Below are 20089 nucleotides of genomic sequence, written 5' to 3'. Positions count from 1 at the left end.
TGTAAATGACCTGTTGAAATCAATGATTTTGATACAGTGGCATTACTCATTTCCAATAAAAATGACAGATGCATAAAATGCATCCATATCCCAGTCATATTGTCTGCTTTAGTCATTTCTTGCTTTTTACTTCTAGTATAAGCCTCTTTTCTGCTCTGGCTCCTGTTCTGTTGTATGTATTGATTAAATATGGGTCAAGGGTCAGTGAGTGCTTACTTGGTAGGTTGTTGACAAGCTTACAGGCTGCTAGGACTAAGCATTACAAAGTAATGCCTTGCTCAAAGTTCCTGGTTATAGGACATTCTTGAATAAAACTATGGGCGTTTCTGCATTGGAACAAATGTTTACTGTGAAACCAGCAGCTTATTGTCAATACTGGATTTGGGGAATGGAGATAAGTTCATCTTCTTTTTTTCCTTCTTTCAGTTCCTCCCTTTAGGGGTCTCCACAGCAGGTCATTTGCCTCCATCTCACCCTATCTTCCCCCGTCACACCAACTCTGCATGTCTTCTCTCACCACATCTATGAATCTTCTTTATGCTGTTTTTTCCCCTCCTGCCTTCCAGCTCCATCTTCAGCACCCTTTTTTCAGTATATCTATTTCCCCTCCTGTCTAATTCCAAACTGAGCTGTTCCTTTGATATAACCCTGTCCCTCTGGGTTACTCCCAATCAAAATCTTCAGCTCTGCTACCTCCTGTCTTTTTGTCAGCACCACTATCTCCAAACCATACATCATAGCAGGTCTCACTACCATCTTGTAAATGTTCACTTTCACTCTTGCTGCTTCCTTTCTGTCACAAATCACCCTTGACACTCGTCTCCACCCTCCCTGCAGTCTCTTTTTCACCACACTCGTGCACTGTCGGTTATTTTGAAAGGTTGACCCCAGGTATTTAAACTCGTCTACCTCCACTGCCTCTACTCATTGCATCTTAAGGGAATAGCCATAAGTGGTGACCTTTAAGAAAAAGTCATTGCATTGTGTACAGTGTTGTTCTATCTTGATGCTCTTGTTCCCTCATAGAGCAACACAAGAAAAACAGAATCTTGCATCTTTACTATAGCATCTATAAAGGGCCCAGTTTTTTAGTCAGGTACAAAGAAGAGTATTGATTGTGTTTATGTAAAAATAGGCTTTACTGAAATGATGACATAAGATTAATTCACATGATAAACAGAGGAAGTTCACTTTTTTCTGGGCTCGGGTATTTTAGTTTTATCCATTGTGCTTCTAATTATGTTGTTTTTCTGTTCAAATGTACTCTTTAAGAGTGCAACAGCTTTTTCAGTAAGTCATTAGTAAGATATCTTAACACTAGAATATTTGTCTTAAACTTGAGTAATAAAAAAGGTATGAACAGGAATCATTGCATTCAGTAGTGCGTTTTTATTTGCCTTACTATTAAGAGCAACACATTTCTAAGTGAAACATAAAATATCTATGAACAAAAACTTAAAGGAGTAAAAAACAAAGAGTTTTTTTAGTAGCCTAACGTCTGGTAGCTTGTGCGCATCATCCACCTGTATTAAACATCAAGACTAATTGATGTCTTTCCCATCCAGCCTCCCTTCCTGAGGGAAGCAACAAAGATATAGGATATCTTTCACTGAAAGTAATTCCGACATTGTGGTTCATCATCAACCAGGAGCACGGACGTTGTTGCCACCATGTAAGATTATACAAGTCTGCCCCCTATTGACCAAAAACTTTTAAGACTCAAAATCTGAGGTTGCAGGGTTGAGGAATTTCAGCGCATTAAGATCTCCCCTTGGGTCTGATTGGTAGAGCAGATACTCTATCAGTTCTGTGGGTAACTGAAGGTCACAAATCGCACCCAGCCTCTTGTTGCCCACAGCTTTCCTGATGTGTAGTCGGCACAGCTGCATTAGAGGAGACACTCCTGGGGACACTCAGGGGAGAAGCATGAGCCGTTATAGATGGTTAGTTTCTTGCTGCGCCACCAGCCCAGTGCAAAGTCTTGAGTGCAAAGTCTCGACTACCTCCTGCTTGTTTCAGAAGTCTCTCTGTAAGGCTGTTGGGCGGAGCGAGGTCCAGTGGCTGCCTGCCCTCTGAGTTCCTAAGGAAGAGATCCGCCCCATGTTCAAGCAGGACGGATGTCAACTCAGGGCTGGACTGACGGGCGGCCATGTGCAGAGGCGAGTCCCCAGACACGCTGCTGTTCACATTTGCACCTGAAGAAAAGAAAAGGCCAAATATGATGTCCCCACATTACATGAAATAAAGCTTTTGTTGTGGTTCAGGTAAAGGTTTTCTTTGTTAGAACAGTTGAACAACCCAAGTCAGGAAAAAACTGCTGTATTTTAATTTACAAGAATAAGGACAAGGAGTCCTGCAAAAGATGCTAAGAGTCTCCAAGCCTGGGATTACATGAAAAAACACAAAACCTGAAGCCACAAGAGGACTGTGGTTTCTTAGCGCAACATGCAAGGTAGCTTGTGAAAGTACATGCAAATATACAGAGTAGATCTACTGTCTTAAAAGCCATGTTGGTACAAGAAATATTGATATGATTTGGGTTTGTTTACCGCACACTGAGGTTTGAAGTACTGATGATATTTTTGCAAGACATCTTCACTTTAGTGCCTGAAACCTTTGCGCAGCACCATAGCATGGCACATATTTCCATGTTATATACCTTTCTTGTTATTAAAATCCAGCCTCTACATTACCTGTACTGCTATTGTGTGTAATGTTTATGATATTACAAGAGTTTCTAAAGTAGCCCCTGCAGCTAGCCTCCACCAAACAGGTCTAATAAGATAATTAATTCTCTGCTCTATAAACCCAATCTTCAACCCCTACTAATGCTGGCTCATGTGATGTTGTGTGTAGGGGTTTATCTAATTTTCCACAGCTCTGTCTGCAGCCACAAAGGGTTTTATACGCAAGTTTTTGTACGCTTCTCTCAATAAAATATTGAACACTAGACTTGCACTCTGAATATCGCACAATGGAGCACCACTGTTGATTTTGACTGTGTAATTATTGCTGGGGATTTTAACATTCATGTGGACAACCCTCAGGACAAAGGGACTAAAGACCTGAGTAACACTCTGGGCAACTTTGGGCTGACTCAGCATGTAACAGAGGCCACACATAATAGAGGACACACTCTTGACCTACTGATCTCCAAAGGCCTGAGCATTTCAAAGGTTACTGTGTCTGATGTGGGCCTGTCTGATCATTACTGTGTTTTCTTTGAAAGTAAAATCTCAGCCCACACAAATATATCAACAACAGTGATCACAAAACGGTGTATAACTGAACACAGTAGTGCAATTTTTAACCAGGTCTTCCCATTAACACCTGACCTGCCCAGAGGGTCAGTCAATGAGCTCGTCAATAGCTTCAATGCTAACATGTTAAATGTAATGGACACTATTGCTCCCATTAAGGTGAAGGTTATCTCTGGAAGGAAAAAGTCTCCATGGAGAAACTCCACACTGGTGAAAAATGAAAAAAGAGAGTGTAGGAAAGCTGAGCGCAGATGGAGAAAAACAAACCTCCAGGTTCATTATGACATTTATAAAGAGAAACTTCACAATTATAATTTACAACTGAGGAATGCAAGGAGGTCCTACTTCTCTGACATCATCACTAAAAACAGCCATAATGCTCGGGTCTTATTTTCTACAGTTGACAGGCTAACAAACCCTCCTCTGTCAGTGGCAGCTGAACTTCATTCGACCATGGCCTGCAATGACTTTGCCAAATTCTTCACTGAAAAAATCCAAAAAATTAGACAAGCAATTGGTACATCAACAGCAGATCCAGGATATGTACTGTGTCCACCAAAAAACTGTTTAAACACCATGAAACAGTTTCAACCTATTAACAGCAAAGACCTGGAGGACATCTTAGGTCAACTGAACTCCTCCTCCTGCTGTTTAGATGTCCTGCCAACAAGTTTTTTCAAAAAGGTCTCAAAGACTTTAGAGTCAGACCTGTTACAGATCGTCAACTTTTCTTTATTATCAGGTGTGTTTCCAGAATCACTAAAAACTGCTGTAATCAAACCTATACTGAAAAAGGACAATCTTGACAAGACACAAATGAACAACTACAGGCCGATCTCAAATCTCCCGTTTTTAAGTAAGATCATTGAAAAAGCAGTTTCCCAACAGCTCAGTTACTTCTTAAAACAGAATAATTGCTACGATGCCTTCCAGTCAGGTTTTAGACAGAACCACAGCACTGAAACCGCTCTGACCAAAGTGTTTAATGACATATGTCTGAATACAGACAGTGGAAAAATGTCAGTCCTAGTTTTACTGGATCTCAGTGCAGCATTTGATACAGTTGACCACAACATATTACTCAAACGACTGGAGAACTGGACAGGTCTTTCAGGAACTGTACTAAACTGGTTCAAAACATACGTAGAAAACAGGAAATACTTTGTATCAATAGGTAACTTCACATCTGAGCAGACAAGTATCACATGTGGAGTTCCCCAAGGTTCCATCTTGGGACCCCTTCTGTTTAACATCTACATGCTCCCACTGGCACAGATTATAAACAACAACAAAATAAACTATCACAGCTATGCAGATGACACACAAATATATATCACAATGTCACCAGGAGACCGAGGCCCTGTACAGGCTCTTGGTAAATGCATTGAGGAAATCAATGACTGGTTGTGCCACAATTTTCTCCAGCTAAACAAAAACAAAACTGAGGTAATAGTCTTTGGCGCCAAAGAAAAACGATTACAGGTCACCAGAGAACTTCAATCTATACATCTAAAAACCACAAACCAGGCGAGAAATTTGGGTGTAGTGATGGATGCAGACCTAAACTTAGAAAAACACATTAAGACAATAACAAAGTCAGCTTACTATCACCTCAAGAATATATCAAGGATAAAAGATCTGATGTCTCAACAGGACCTGGAAAAACTAGTCCATGCATTCATCTTTAGTAGGCTTGATTACTGTAACAGCATCTTTACAGGTCTACCTAAAAAATCAGTCAGACAACTACAGCTCATTCAGAACTCTGCTGCTCGAGTCCTCACTAAGACCAAAAAAGTGGACCACATCAGTCCAGCTCTGAGGTCCTTACACTGGCTGCCTGTCCGTCAGAGGATAGACTTTAAAGTTCTGATGCTGGCCTATAAAGCTCTGAATGGTTTAGGACCAAAATACATCAATGACCTCCTGACCCAGTATGAACCATCCAGATCCCTCAGGTCATCTGGATCCGGTCTTTTATCAGTTCCCAGAGTCAGAACCAGACACGGAGAAGCTGCATTCAGCTTTTATGCTCCTTATATCTGGAACAAACTCCCAGAAAGCCTCAGATCAGCTGAAACACTCAGTTTATTTAAATCCAGGTTGAAGACTCACCTGTTCTCAGCTGCATTTGAATAAAGCACCAAATCCACACTTTAAGCTTAAATTTCAAAACTTACATTTAACTACTGATTTTATCTACTGTTCTGATTTTATCTGTTTTGATTTTATATACTGTTGTTTGTTTGTTTGTTTGTTAATTAGTTAGTTAGTTTATTTGCTTGTTTTATTCAATTTTAAATCATGCTTTTTATTTGTTCTTGTTTCTAATGTCTCTGTAAAGCACTTTGAATCACCTTGTTGTTGAATTGTGCTATACAAATAAACTTGCCTTGCCTTGCCTTGCCTTGCCACTCTCTTTTTGCCATTGAAAAGGTCTCAAAGTCTTCCACCAACTGATAAGATATTGGAAGAATGGATATTCTTTTAGCAATAAAAGTTCAAATGAGAAGCTTTCTTACCCAGCTGCAATAGTTTCCTCACGGTGCTCAGATGCTGATTGGAGCAGGCAATCTGGAGAGGGGTTCCTAACTCGTCAACATGCTGATCCACATCTGCTCCGTACTGAACAAGAGGTTCAATGCACTCAGGATGACCTAGGGAGAGGAAACAGAAATCACCACAATGATAAGAAATGTTCTTGAAAGGTTCTGCTGTAAAAATCTGCTTTTGCCTGCCATTCAAGAGATTTTGGGACTTCTGCCAGGATAGATTTTTCACATATCTGAGTCTGACCTCGAACCTTTTGTTGCAGCTATATGAATTGGAGAACTGGACTGGCTGGTCCCCAGGGAAGCAGCTCCATGTTGAAGAAGCAGCGATACACAGGTCACGTGCCCCTGAGCACATGCTTCTGTCAGGGCAGTTTTTCCATCCACAGTTGAGCTGTTTACCTGATGCATGGCGATATAGCAATAAGGTTAACAATGAATAAAAAAAATCACTAAAAATATTTACACATGTTTTGGTTTGTTTAGTTACGTATTCTTACTGTCTTAGAAGGACTGTGACTACATAATTTCTTCAGGGATCATTAAAAATTTCTGACTCTGATTCTCATTCTGATAACGGTGGTTGGACAAATTTGGCTTTATATCAGCTGATGTTTGTTTGTTAATGAGTTATTGTCCATGCACGACCGTGGCTGTGTATTCGGTTAAAATCTTACTGCAGTCTCCCATCAATAAGTTAATATTGGCAATAATTGACATGGTTGTTTTGGGAACGAACTGTGAGTCTCTTTCAAGCAAAAACTGACAGCATACCGTCTTAAATTTGAGATTCTCATGAATTCAGCCAAAAACCACAAATAAACCAACACCACATGATGATGCTTTACTGACATTTGCACCGTTTTCCATCAGAAGCTTGGCACAAGCCGTGTGACCTTGTGTACACGCCCCATGAAGGGGTGAGGCCATATCCAGAGTGTTCAGATTTACACATGCACCCTGTGAACAAAACACAGCACATGTAGAGTCATTGAGGTAGATGCACATGGCAACTTTTGGAAAGCAAGCTGCCATATGAGGACACAGTCGCCTTATTAAAGGTTTCACATCATAGTGAGAAACACATGGTTATTTAACATCTAATATTATGGGAAGGCAACTTTTTTTTCCCCTTTTAGCACAACTTACAATATTCAGTTAAAACTCTACCTGATCAATGAGCTTTTGCAGGGTGAGGAGACGTCCGTTAAAGGCTGCTTCGTGAATTGGAGACCAGTCTGATTCAACATCTTTGTGCAGACAAATAAAATAGTTATTTAACTTAGAAACCTACCTGCATAGGTACATGAATACATTAGAAGACCGGATGAAAGTCTCTGCATAAAGCAGTAAATAGAGCCCAGCTGCAGTGTGAGCTTGCACTGTTACTCACCACTCATCAAAGGGTTTGAGAAACAAACAGTTCCACTTTGACATGTAGGGTCTCGCGGAGTGTTTTTCTGTCCAGCAGACATAACTCACAGTGTGGGTTCAAAAGCTCCTCTGTGGCCCGGTTGTCTTTCGCCACAGCCTTTGGAACCTAAACTGAACTGTGTCCAACTAGGAGTTAAATATATTTTGTCCTCATTTGTTTTTGTTTTGATCTTTTTCAGTAGATATGTGACTGACCTTGGTTCTGTCAGTGTTATTTCCTGTCACACAAAGTGTTTGCCATTCAGGAAGCAGGCTAGTTTCAAGCAGCAGTTTTAGTCTCAGCCAATGGAGGTGCAGAAAACGAGAGAAAGACGCCTGTTGAGCAGGTCTGTAGTTTGTGTGTAATATGACACTGTACCTCCACACCCATCCTCTCCAGCAGGAAACATGGGCGGCGCTGGGGGAGGGGGTTTCTGGCGTTTTAACTTTAATAAAGGGAAATTAATATTCGGTGTTTATTATAAAGTTGTGCCCCCCTCAGAAAAATATTATGCATCATTGGTTTAAAAACTTGGAGGCAAGAGTGACTTTCTACATTTAAAGAATTTGATCTTCATGCAGTATATTGTTTCCAGTTATCGGATATAATAAGCTCTTTAAAATTATGCCCAGATTTTATGACTTTGGTTACATTTTCTTGAAAATTGTTACTTGACATAAAGCGCTCACTTTGTTGCAACTGGTTTGTTAAAAGTAGCTCTAATCATTTTGAAAGTTTTCTTCAGCAATAACGCTTCATGCCATGGTATATTATTGGATTTTCTGAGGTCCTTTGATATTTGTGGGATATTTGTGGGATGATGCTGTGGCTGCTTTATGAGTCTGCGGTGACCAGTGCCATCTGCTGCGCTGTGGTATGCTGAGGCAGCAGACTGAGAGTAACAAGCATCAGACAGACTCAACAAACTGATCCACAAAGCCCAGTAATGTTGTGGGTGTGGAGCTTGACTTTTTGATGGTGGTGTTAGAAAGGAGGATGTTGTCCCGGTTTGCTTACCACATAACATCACAGGAAATCATTCCTACCTGTGGCCATCAGTCTTTACAACTTCACCCTGTGACACAGTTTTTTTATTCTATATAGTATTTTTACGAAATAATTACAGTCATTGCACATGTGACATGAGACACAGAGAGCAAAGGAAAGCAGCAAAATGGTACCAAAGACTTTCATACACTCTGCAATCTCATTTTTATTTCTGGGGATGGCCAACAGTTTCAGAGGAAGGAAGTCACGTGGCGAGAAGCTCAAAATATAATACACACACAGACTTTCCTGCTAAGGATTTCATTCCTCCACTGTGGCTTTATACAGCTGACTGTTGGTTGTTGATGTTTTAATGGTTCAGACCTCGTGCATTAGAACCTTTGACTTGGCAAAACTTTGTTTGACATGAGTCGGTGTCCTGCTGACCTTTCCTTTAATTTAGCACACCCACGGGTCCATTTTCCATTCTAGAGTTGCCTCTACTGTTCATGTATAAATTGCTTAACACCTTTTCTTACCCAAAAGCAACCTTCTTTTTAAAATTTCTTACCTAATATTATTTACATTACAGCTGAAAAGTAAATGCATTTGGACCTGGACACAGTAAATGTGCTGCTTAATTATTACTGGTCTGTGTCCTGTGTGAATTACAGAAAATAAAATCTGTAATCAATCATGGTAGCAGCTAATTCATTTAAAATATTTATTAAAATGTATTTTGCATAATGTAAGAATTGCATATTACATCAGCTCAATTCTTTAGAGCTATAGAATATATGCAGACCAGCAGAGGGCAGTCACAGAGAGCAGATGTTCAAAGCAAATCAATACTGTAATTGTATTCCTATGGGAGCTGTTAATCTCTGGCAAAAGGCTACACACTCGCTGTACAATTGACTTTGTGCCTTGTCAGGGAAAGGTGCATATGGATTAGAAAAGCTCTTTACAAACTGAATGAATGCCTTCTCTGTATTTCAGAATAATGAAGGCCCTTGATGCTTTGTTCCCCAAATAAATCTGCTTCAAATGTCCACCAGTTTTCTCAGATCTCAGGCCAGGCAAGCAGATCCAGCAGCTATGACCTCTCCTGTATTTGGACTTCATACAAGACTCAGCTAACCCATGCAAGCACAGTGCACCACATGTCAGCTTTTCTGTCTGGAGTCTAAGAAATGGGTTGAAACCATTTAGACCCAAGCTTTCCGTGCTCGTGGATCACGTTTAAACAGGGCATAGTGCAGATACGACTCGATTTGACCAGGAAAAATGTAAACAAATAGATAAACTCAAAGCACGTAGGTTTAGTTGTTTACTGATCACTTGGTACAGCTCACCAGAGGACCATTCACAGCTCACCAAAAGGTGGAGGAGTCCCAGTTTATGCATGCAGACATGAAGGGGTTTGCATCACCTCCAGGAGGAGGGCATAGATCTTCTGCCTTTACAGAGAACACTTCTTAATCACGTGTTGTGCCAAAAAGCAACTAACAACAAGTGGTTTCCTGTATTTGCCTAAAAACTGATGTAAGTGACTTGTTGGTCAAACATATCTATGATGAATGATATCAAGTCATTCTGAGCCAGAAAGAGAATTCAAGTCACAAGGTAGAAGCTGCAGTCGGTTTTTCGGCAAAGAGACTTTTATATATCCTTTATTCATCTGGGTAAAAACTGTCATTAACATTAAAAATGTCTTTTTCAAAAGAGCTCTGGCTGAGAGGGCAGCAGAAAGATCAACAAATACAACATCACGGTTTTATGAAGATATTTTAAATGGCCATAGAGGCCTGAATTGATTATAATGCGGGTACAATAACGCAGAGCCATAAAGATATTTACAAATGGGACATTTCTTTGTTAACACTGTTTAAAAATTCAATGGACTACAGTCCGTTTAACAAAATAAGCAAATATATTACACATAAAAACGCACAGAAACATCAGAAATCACTTTTTGGCACAACACCTGTCCGGCTTGAAACCTTCAGCTGTCCAAGAGACTGACAGAGATTAAATGTTTGGGGATGTCTGTGTGGTATTTCACGTCCTGTGTAAAAAAGTACTATTTCTCTAATGAACGGAATTAGTCATGCAAAGGGGTTAACAGCAGAAATGGGGACTAATTGGTTGATTTACATATATTTTTATACACTAATGTAAATATAATATAATAAGATCATAATATTGTGATGTTTTGTGCATTTGCGGGCTTTTCTGTAAATCGTTTAAACTGATACATAAATACACAGAGTACTGTGATGAAGCCACCCCTTTTAAGACCTTTTAAGACCTTTTCAAACAACGGCGCTTTGTCGGATTCTTGCTTTGTGTGACACAGTTAAGCTACAACTGCAGGGATTAAATGGAAGCACATGATGATTCAACCCCGTGATTTCTCAGTTGGGTCATGGACTCAGTCATTTCCTCTCGTTTTCTTTTCTTTGTCTTCTTTCTTCTGGCACGGTAGTTCATTTTCTTCCTTTCTCTTTCTCCGCGCTGCTTTTTCCTTCAGTCCATCATGGCATCTCCGCGGATGGAGACTTTCTGCTGCCCGAACCGAGACGCGGCGACAGAGTTTGTGGTCACTTTTCAGCCCGTCTTATTCGGCGCTTTAAGTCTGGGAAGCGCGGCTTTAAGCCTCTTATTCGCTATTTTACAAATTCTACCAAAACGCAAAGGATACAGAAGACTCGGGCAGTATCCTCTGCCAAGGCCTGCGTCCTCCTCGCGGATATTGTTCATCATCAGTATATGTGACATATTGGGATGCACAGGTAGAGAAGAAACTGCTGGCATTGACCTACTTTTTCTCTTCATAGTTGAGGCAAAGAGCGAGTTAGTTTTCGCAGCGTGGTTTTGCTTGCTGGATCTAATTACGCACGCACATACTTTCCTTTTAACCCCTTTGTTGCACTGCATTGCATAGGTGCAACTATGAGAAATGTGTCTGTTAAAAGAAAAGTGTGAGATTTAATCTGCAATAGTCGATGCTACATATATTTTTACAAGATAAAATGTGTGCCCAGGGTCATGAATTCAATTAAAATCAAAAGAACGAATCGGGATCCTCTCATGTGAGTGATGAAATAACTCAGAAGATGCTGCACTTTTACTTGGCCTAGATTGATTGGAATGCGGCGGATTTCTCAAAGTCATACAGGGATGACACGATAATCTTTCCAAATACAAATGTAAAAAAAATTAAATGTAAATAAAAACAGTATTTAGTATGATTGTTTAGATTATTTCATATGTATTTTTGTTGAAATCCTTATCTGTGAGAAAGCAATTATTGGATTTTGAAAATTGTTTAGATTTTGAATTTGATGCCAGCACTTTTTTTTTTAGATGAGTGACAGCGGGCCAGTTTCCTTCACATACTCGTTCACCAAATATTATTTACTGATGTTTGAGAAAATGCAGGGTTTGGTTTGACATTGTCTTGCTGAAATAAGTAAGGCCTTATAAGGTCTTTCCAGTGCCTGCATGTGAATCTTTCATCACTAAATAGGCCTTCACAGAACGGTTAGTAGAGCATGATTGCATGGTATGCAACAGTGAGTTTTCCACTTCACCTATGCCCATCTTAAGTGAGCGTGACCCAGAGTTGGCACCAGTGTTTCTGGATCTTGTATGTATTTTTCCCCCTTTGCATTGTAGAGGTTCAGCTCACATTTGTGAATGCAGCAATAAACTGTGCTGTTGGCCAGTGGTTAAAGTTAGTGTTAATGTCCAAGTCACTATTTAGTTCTTTGAAAGCTTGTTTTTGACATTCATAAATTGAAATTTTGTGCTATGATCTCAAATTGTTGACTTAGTAACTCAAAATGTAGACTTGTGGTTGGCTCTTTTTTATGGCTAAAATAAGCTTCCACAGTTTCTTGGGATTTCAACTATTCAGTATAGTTTTTGACTTTGTTGAATCGAGTAGTCTGCATCTTCTGAATCTTTGATGCTATTGCATACTGTAAAGAATGCAACCATATTCTTTGAATTTTTATATTGAGAAATGTTATTCTTGTAGGCAGTCTATCAAAGAGTGGCAAACCCCTCCTGAGATGCTCTCTGAGTACTTATGATGTTGCTAATTAATAGAGTGAGCAGATATCAACAAAGTAAATGTGGGCCAAACACTGTTTGTCTGGAACAAAGTGGGACTCATTAACAATGCTGGAAAGTGGTCAAGTGTATTATATTTTAACATTTCAAACTCACTGGTATTTGAGCTGCTGTTGAGTCTGGTAACAGTCTTTGGGTTTCAGAAGGAGTGCAAACAAAGAGAAAAACTTTATATCTCAGTATTGTTTTATTCTCTTTTCCATCATATTTGCCAACATCTGCAAAACCTGTGATTTTCTGGTGACTTGTAACTTTCACTGATGGCATGTCCATTCAAATCCAGAATGGACATGTCATTAAAGCTTTAACGTTTAACCTTTTCATTTAAACAAAGGTTTTAAATGTTTTAAATTGTATACATTAATTTCTTTAACTTAAATTGTACACAGCATCCCAACCTCTTTTTTTTTCTAAATGGGTTGATTTCTGTGTACTTGGTGCCCATGGAGATTCATGCACCGCTGCAGGGTAGCAGCTTGAAACCCGCTGATGACACAGATTAAAATGAAATACAGAACAGTAATAAAGATTCTGGGAGTGCTTCCATTGTTCCATTCGGCAGTGAAGCTAGGAAGTTTCATGGAGGAAATGGAAACACCCTTATAAAACACACCTGGTGGGCGTTAATATTTCCACATTGTAAAATAACTCTTGAAAGGACGCTGCCACTTAAATCTAATTAGTCAAAGCACTTAATAATAAAAGCTGAAAATAATAAATCTGTGGTGTTTTAAAAGTAATGAAACCCACACCAAGTTTACATCTCCTGGTAATGTTTTCGCCTTAATTATATTTGCTTGCAAAGCGGGATTTCCTCCTCAGCAGCTACAATTAAATATCATGCACTGTTTCCTTCTTGCAGGTGTCATTGTAAGATCATCTGTGTGGCTAGGTCTGCCAAACATCGTCGACCACATCTCAGTAGTCAACAACACTGATGTCTGGCCAGAAGTCTTCTGCGTAGGCAGCGCAGTATGTATTTTTTTGCAATAGTGAGATAGACTTATATATGCCTTGATAACACAGATGTTGAAAGCAGAGATGTGTAGTTATTAAGACAAAAGGATAGCAATAACTTTTACATTAGAAAAATTATTATAGAAAAATACACTTAGATTTGTTCGTTCCAATAATATTCACTTCACGCACAGAAGAGGTCATTTTGTTTAATGCATCATCACACATGACACAAATAGCTGATAAGCCAAGTAAACAACACATCTTTATCAGTTATTATGATCTGTAAAATAAGTGTAAGGCATGCAATTTATGTGTTGCAGATGTGGATCCAGTTGTTTTTTAGCGCTTCTTTCTGGTGGACCTTTTGTTATGCGGTTGACGTCTTCCTGGTGGTGAAAACATCTGCGGGAATCAGGTTCCCCCCACCTCACCTTCCATTCGCAATTCATTATCACCTTAGCTTCTCCTCTGATAGGATGCAAGTTGAAGCAGTATATTTTTACCAAGCAGAGTGTGAAACATTTTTCTCTCACAATGCTCAACTGCCACCTGTATTTTTATATTTTGGTTTTCACAAGATAAAACTGGTTTGAATCAACTCTTTTATTCTAAACTAAAGGTGCAGGATTCCATGCTGTCTATTGTTGCTATAGTCTGAGTTTTACAAGCCTCTCGTACTTCTCTCCCCACTCAGTCTTATTCAATTGCATTTTGTACAACAAATAAATGGGGGAAAAATATCCTCAAGATAAAGAATGACAACACGTAGTGTGAGCTTGGTCTCATGACTTTGGTTTTTTCTTCTCCCCCAACAGCACCATTATACTCTACCACATGATTACATGGGGCCTGGCTGTGCTGCTGTGTGTTGAAGGAGTGGCCATGCTGTACTATCCATCTATTTCTGAGTAAGATACCACTGACTGCTGTCCTGCTGACAGGCACATTTAAGCATCCGTTGGTGGAAAAATAGAAAATTAACATTTTCGTGTTCACATATTAACAGCCACAATAACATAACAGCAGAGAACTTATCAAACATATCAGTGGTTCTAACCATGTCTTAAAAAACGTCATTATTTCCATAGAAAAAGTCTGCTGTTGTATGGCTTTTATTAAGTGTTAAGTACAGCATTTTCTGACGTAGAGAAATATTACAATAATTCTGTTAACTATCACAAAGTTGATTTTTGATGCTGAATGAACTATTTCTCATGTTTTTTTTCTTCTCCCAGCTGTGAGCAGGGCCTCCAACATGCTATTCCTCACTATGTCACCACATACGCACCGATGCTGCTCGTTCTCATAGCCAACCCTGTGTTTTTTAATCGGACCGTATCTACTGGTGAGTTCCTCGCTCTCGAATTTCTCTGACAAATGCAACTTCTTACACATGTAAATGAGGGGAAATAAGATGCTTTCTCATCTCTCTCGCCTAGTGACATCTTTGCTGAAAGGACGACAAGGAATCTATACGGAAAATGAGAGGCGGCTGGCGAATGAGATAAAAATACGCTTCTTTAAAATTATGCTGGTGTTCTTTATTTGGTAAGTTAAGAACTAGTTTTGGGAAGGAAATAAGTGCTTCTTGCTATGTAGTAAATATAAATCTAGTGCTACGAGCCGGCAGCCTGTTAACATAGACAGAAAATGCACTGATAAGATGAAACAAAATGAATCTATCCACATGTTAAATCACCTTTGTTTGACCCATGAACCGCACCGTATAATACAGAAAAATCTCACTTGATTTCTGAGCTGAGTGAACACTTTGCTAAAGAGTTTCTGGTCTCGTTTGCTTTTTTCATGTCTCTTTTAACACAAAATAGCATCATTTTATAAAATCATGGTACTGTTTGGATTAAAAATGGACAATTATAGAGTGCAGCTGCCAAGTGGTTTAGAAGTTGTTACCATATCAGTGTGACGTGTCCTCAATTTCTCATTCAGCTCCACCTCTCAAACCTAACCCAGTTTCATGGTGACTATGTACAAAACAAAATGGCAAAGAGTCCACTGAACTTTAAGAACAACCTGAGTGTTTCCACTGTTAATTCAGTTCAATTCAATGTTATTATGCAGCATCAAATCACTAACAACAGCTGTTTCAAAGTAAAGATCCTACAATAATTGGGAGAAAGCCCCAACTCTCGAACGACACCCTGTGAATAACCTGTGAAGTTTATTCTGTGAAGTTTTGGTAGCTTGCTGGGCTGAAGCATCCAGGTGTGTGTAAACAATGCCACAATTCCCCAATAAATTCAAAATACAGACCCAATGCAATGCTCAGATTAATTGCAAACAACCCATTAGCTAGATATCGGACTCTACAGGCCTCATTTAGCATGGCAAATGTTCATGAACTCCTCTAAATATCATAATATTAAAATGTCTGTGAAATGAGTGAAATGTAAGGCCATCTGTCATACTGAAGTTTGGCTGAAAAAAATCTAAAACAGAACAGTTAAAAAAGAAAAGTGTTGTGATGGCCCGGTCAAATTCCAGACGTCAGTGCTGAAATGCTGTGGCAACACATTAAGAGAGCTGTGCATAAACAAATGCCTACAAACCTCAATGAATTGAAGCAATGATGTAAAGAAGATGGGGTTGAAATTCCTCCACACTGATGTGAGAGACTGCAAAGGTCATACAGAAAACAATTACTTCAAGTTATTGTTGCTAAAGGTGTTTCTACAAGCTATTGAATCGTGGGGTGCACTTATTTTTCCACAGGACTGCATAAAATAATGAGAAACCTTTTTCCCATGACTGTATGCCTGTCTTTTATATACTGCCTAAGGTTTAACCGGTTTAAAAACCAGAATGTAAAAAACGTTGTAGTTTTATGGATGGGTGATCCAGACTAATTCTTTCCACTGACAGCAAATTATCAGTCTTGGCAAGTTTTTTGGCAACTTCACACTGTAAGAAAGGCCAGGTTATATTTCGGAGGCTAGGTCGAGAAGTTATTAATCCAGTATTCTTTTAATAACTTAAATTTAACTGCATTAAATTTTGTGTTTATGAGGATGAACCTGAGGGCAAATTGATTTTTAAAACTCACACAGTCACAGAAACTAAAGCCAAGCCTGCTTAAAGATTTCAATATTTCAATTTCAGTAAACAGGCCAAAACATGCAAAACAATTATTTGTGATTTCAAACTTTTTATACCTAACCATTAGGTCTTTTCAATGATTTGTAAATAAGAAACATCATTAACATTTTAATGTTCTTGTAATAAGATGTGGGGGTTTTTTCTTCTCCGATGTTTTAGCTGGGTTCCCAACATCATTAATGAGAGCCTCCTCTTCTACCTGGAGATGCAGATAGACATCAGTGACAATAGTTTGAGGAATATCAGGAACACAGCGCTCATCACATGGTTTATCATGGTGGGTTTTAACAGGAAACCAGCGTACAGCACGCTACTTTAACCTGCATGCAATCCCTTGAAAACCTTTATATTCCACTCTTTCAGGGTATACTGAACCCCATGCAGGCTTTCCTTAACACCCTGGCCTTTCATGGCTGGACAGGCTTTGACATTAACTTCAGCCTGCAGCAGAGGAGGGAGCTGGTCTGGGACTCTGTCTCTACTTCAGCAGCTAACATGACTTCCCATAACCCTGTGGTGGGAACTACTCTGCTTTACCAGAGTCACGTCCAGGAATCACAGAAGAACATGATGGGAAACGGGCAACACCACTCTGATGCCATCAGCGTCCTCTCAGAAGGTAAACGGCATGTCAATGGTGGTAGCAGCTCGCCAGTATATCAGGGCTGGTGATGCTAAAAAGATATCAGCATCATATACTGTATGGGCTACCTCCCCTTAATATGAAGCACGGTTTAGTATTTTCTTTGAGATCTGAATACTGTTATGTTTTGTTTTGTCTTTTTTTAAAATAAATGAGCTTTATCAAGGTGTTGCAATGGCCTAGTCACAGTAGAGAGCCACTAAAGCAAACATAAAGCTCGCTGTGATTCATTTTAAATAGAATTTTATATTGTACTGCTGTACTGTAGCTGACGCTTACTGGGTGGAACCATGAATCATGTTGTGACGTTACGCAACACCCTCCACAATTGTCTTCATTTCTTCTTTTTGATTTGTACTGAATGCAACAGCAATGGGAAACTGCAGAGCACAGGAAGTTAAAAGATTTTCTGTGGAGAATGAACTAAAGTGATTAGAACTTTGCTGCTATCGCTCTGAATGTGTTGCTTTATTTATAGATGACTGACATGCTGTGTAATTTCATCAGCTGCAGTTTTTCAAGGTGCTACTCTGGTGCCAAGCTATCACACAGCGCATTAAGTGCAGATAATAAACAGAGAGCAGTGGAAGCCAATAAGAAAGAAAAACAGGTAGAATACATCACTCTGTCTGATACTGACTTTTAGCCAGGAAAAATAAGGAGATTAGATTCTGCATATATACTTTCAACAGCCACTTTATTAGGTACGCCTGTTTAACTGCTTGATGTAAATATCGAATCAACCAATCACATGACAGAAAATCAATACATTTAGGCATCCAGACATTATTAAGATGATATGCTGAAGTTCAAGCATCAGAATGGGGAAGAAAGGTGATTTAAGTAACTCTGAACACGGCATTATTGTAGGAGCCAAAGGGGTTGGTCTGAGTATTTCAGAAACTGCTGACCTTCTGGCATTTTCCCACACAACCATCTCTAGGGTTTAATGTCCAAAAGAGAGAAAATATTCAGTAAGCAGCACTTCTCTGTATGAAAATGCCTTCTTAATGCCAGCAGTCATAGAAGAGTGACTCCTTCAAGCTGATAGGGAGGGAACAGTAACTCAAAATAACTATGGCAGAAGAGAACACATCAAACCTGGAAGCAGAGGGGCTACCACAGCAGAAGAATATAGACTTTGGTGCCACTCCTGTCAACTAAGAACAGGAAAGTGAGGCTACAGTTTGCAGAGGCTCACCACAATAGAAGATGTATTTTTAAATTTAAAAATAATGAAGTTGCCTGGTCTGATGATTCAGAAAAGCTGGGATTTGGCATGAACAACATGAAAGCATGGATCAATCCTAACTTGTATCAAAGCTCAGGTGATGTAATGGTGTGTGGCATATTTTTTTGTCACATTTTGCCCCCCTTATTATTCGCTAAGCGTTTAAATGCCACAGCCTGCCCGAGTATTGTTGCTGACAATGTTCATCTGATCATGACCACAGTGTACCCATCTTCTCACGGTTGCCTCCATCCCCACGCTTCCTGTCAAGACTCAGATTTCTCAAACTGATTTCTCGAACACGACAAGGAGTTCACTGTACTCAAATGGCCTCCACAGTCACCAGATCTTAATCCAATAGAGCACCTTTGGGATCTGGTGGAACAGATTTGCATTATGGATGTGGAGCTAACAAATCTGCTGCAACTGTGCGATGCTATCATGGCAATATGAAGCAGAATCTGAGCGATGTTTCCAGCACCTTGTTGATTCCTTGCATGAAGAATTAAGGCAGCTCTGAAGGCAAGAGAGGGTCCAACCCCGTACAAGTGAGGCGTACCTAAAGCGTTCGATGTAGTATGCAGATTACATCGAAAAAAGAAAATGACGAGTTCATTCTTTGACTTTCCAGCAATGTATTTCACAAACACGTTTGCAACTTACTGTGACGCACTGCTTCACATCTGCTCTGTGATTCATTCTCTGCCACATGCGCTAAAAAAAGGATGTGAAAACTGCAAAAAGGAATTGAAGCTGCTCTGCTGGACAAGCTGTGATAACACAATTTTCAATTTATGCTAAGCATCCATTAAGCTGCACCAGCTTATTAAAAAAAAATATATAAATTGTATCAAGTACAGCAACACAAATTGGTCTATAATTTGACATCAGTGCATAATATAGCAGCAATTCTAACTTATAATTTGAAGAGATTATAACGCTATAGTCCCTCAAAAGCTGTTTTAAAGTTCAGCTAATTTTTCATTGTGAATATTCAAACTTTATATGCTGAGTCCTTTTGAATATCGTGGAAACAACTCCCAGTTATATCTATATGTACTGTAGCTCAACACTTATGTGCATTTGCAGCATATTCATGTTAATTTTATCCCTGAGTGACAATTGTGCACCGTACACCTCATGGACAAAATCCTTTCAGTGCTTTGTACCACCAGTGTCCCTGACATGTTAAGTATATTAAAAAATAAAGTTAATCTTTGAAAGAATATGTTTTTTCCCCCCATTCTTGTTTATAGACCATGTTTTTTTTAATGCATTTAAAAACCACAAATCATCATTTCCACATTAAAAGCTGCATGGAAAGATATATGTTAACACAAATACGCAGTTTTGATAAGCTGAGTTGGTGTAATGCGCAGAAGCACCAAGTAATCTACCCCTATTTTGTCTTGCTAGGTTCAGAGTCTAGTACAGTTGAAATCCACATTTCCAGCGAGCTACAAGACTATGAGGATGTAGACGCAGACGGAGAATCCTTGGAGAACTCTGTGAGGCACTAACTGGGGTCGTCCACAAACCACCTTCCTCCACTTTGCTGCACCGCATTGCTTTTGTGGTCACTTTTTTTGTAGATGGTCTCCCATTAAGCCTTTGTTTTCCTGCTGAGATTTGAACTGGTCATGAGTTTCATTATTTGGTATGACAGACTAAGCCTCATTCCTGAGTCCAATCCTTTTTTTTTTTTTTTAAATCCCTTTCCATAAAAAGAAAAAAACAAAAGTGCTACGTTTCAGACCCATCAACTCAACAGTCCCAGAATGAACA

General features: G+C 39.4%; 2 protein-coding genes across 2 annotated transcripts; one reads left to right on the top strand and one right to left on the bottom strand.

Moving 5' to 3' along the window:
- Positions 1–1712: 1712 nt before the first annotated feature.
- LOC146616134 (ankyrin repeat and SOCS box protein 9-like) lies at positions 1713–7343 on the bottom strand. The gene is made up of 7 exons (XM_085374627.1): positions 7206–7343; positions 6983–7062; positions 6665–6772; positions 6064–6214; positions 5783–5917; positions 2004–2195; positions 1713–1903 (listed from the first exon to the last, which is right to left on the bottom strand). The coding sequence occupies exons 1-7, from the start codon at positions 7285–7287 to the stop codon at positions 1713–1715; spliced, it is 939 nt and encodes a 312-aa protein (XP_085230753.1). The 5' UTR covers positions 7288–7343.
- Positions 7344–10752: 3409 nt separating this feature from the next.
- On the top strand, positions 10753–19824 carry gpr143 (G protein-coupled receptor 143). Its single transcript, XM_085374745.1, has 9 exons — positions 10753–11008; positions 13216–13325; positions 13634–13728; positions 14129–14221; positions 14549–14658; positions 14753–14861; positions 16590–16707; positions 16794–17049; positions 19721–19824. The coding sequence occupies exons 1-9, from the start codon at positions 10753–10755 to the stop codon at positions 19822–19824; spliced, it is 1251 nt and encodes a 416-aa protein (XP_085230871.1).
- The last annotated feature ends 265 nt before the right edge of the window (positions 19825–20089 follow it).

Source organism: Diplotaxodon limnothrissa, linkage group LG16 (assembly GCF_057381915.1).
Source record: "Diplotaxodon limnothrissa isolate DT_005_m linkage group LG16, D_limnothrissa_male_GT1.1, whole genome shotgun sequence".
Taxonomy (NCBI): Eukaryota; Metazoa; Chordata; class Actinopteri; order Cichliformes; family Cichlidae; genus Diplotaxodon; species Diplotaxodon limnothrissa.
The sequence above is the reverse complement of the archived record's forward strand: the minus strand, read 5'-3'. Positions and strand labels throughout refer to the sequence as shown.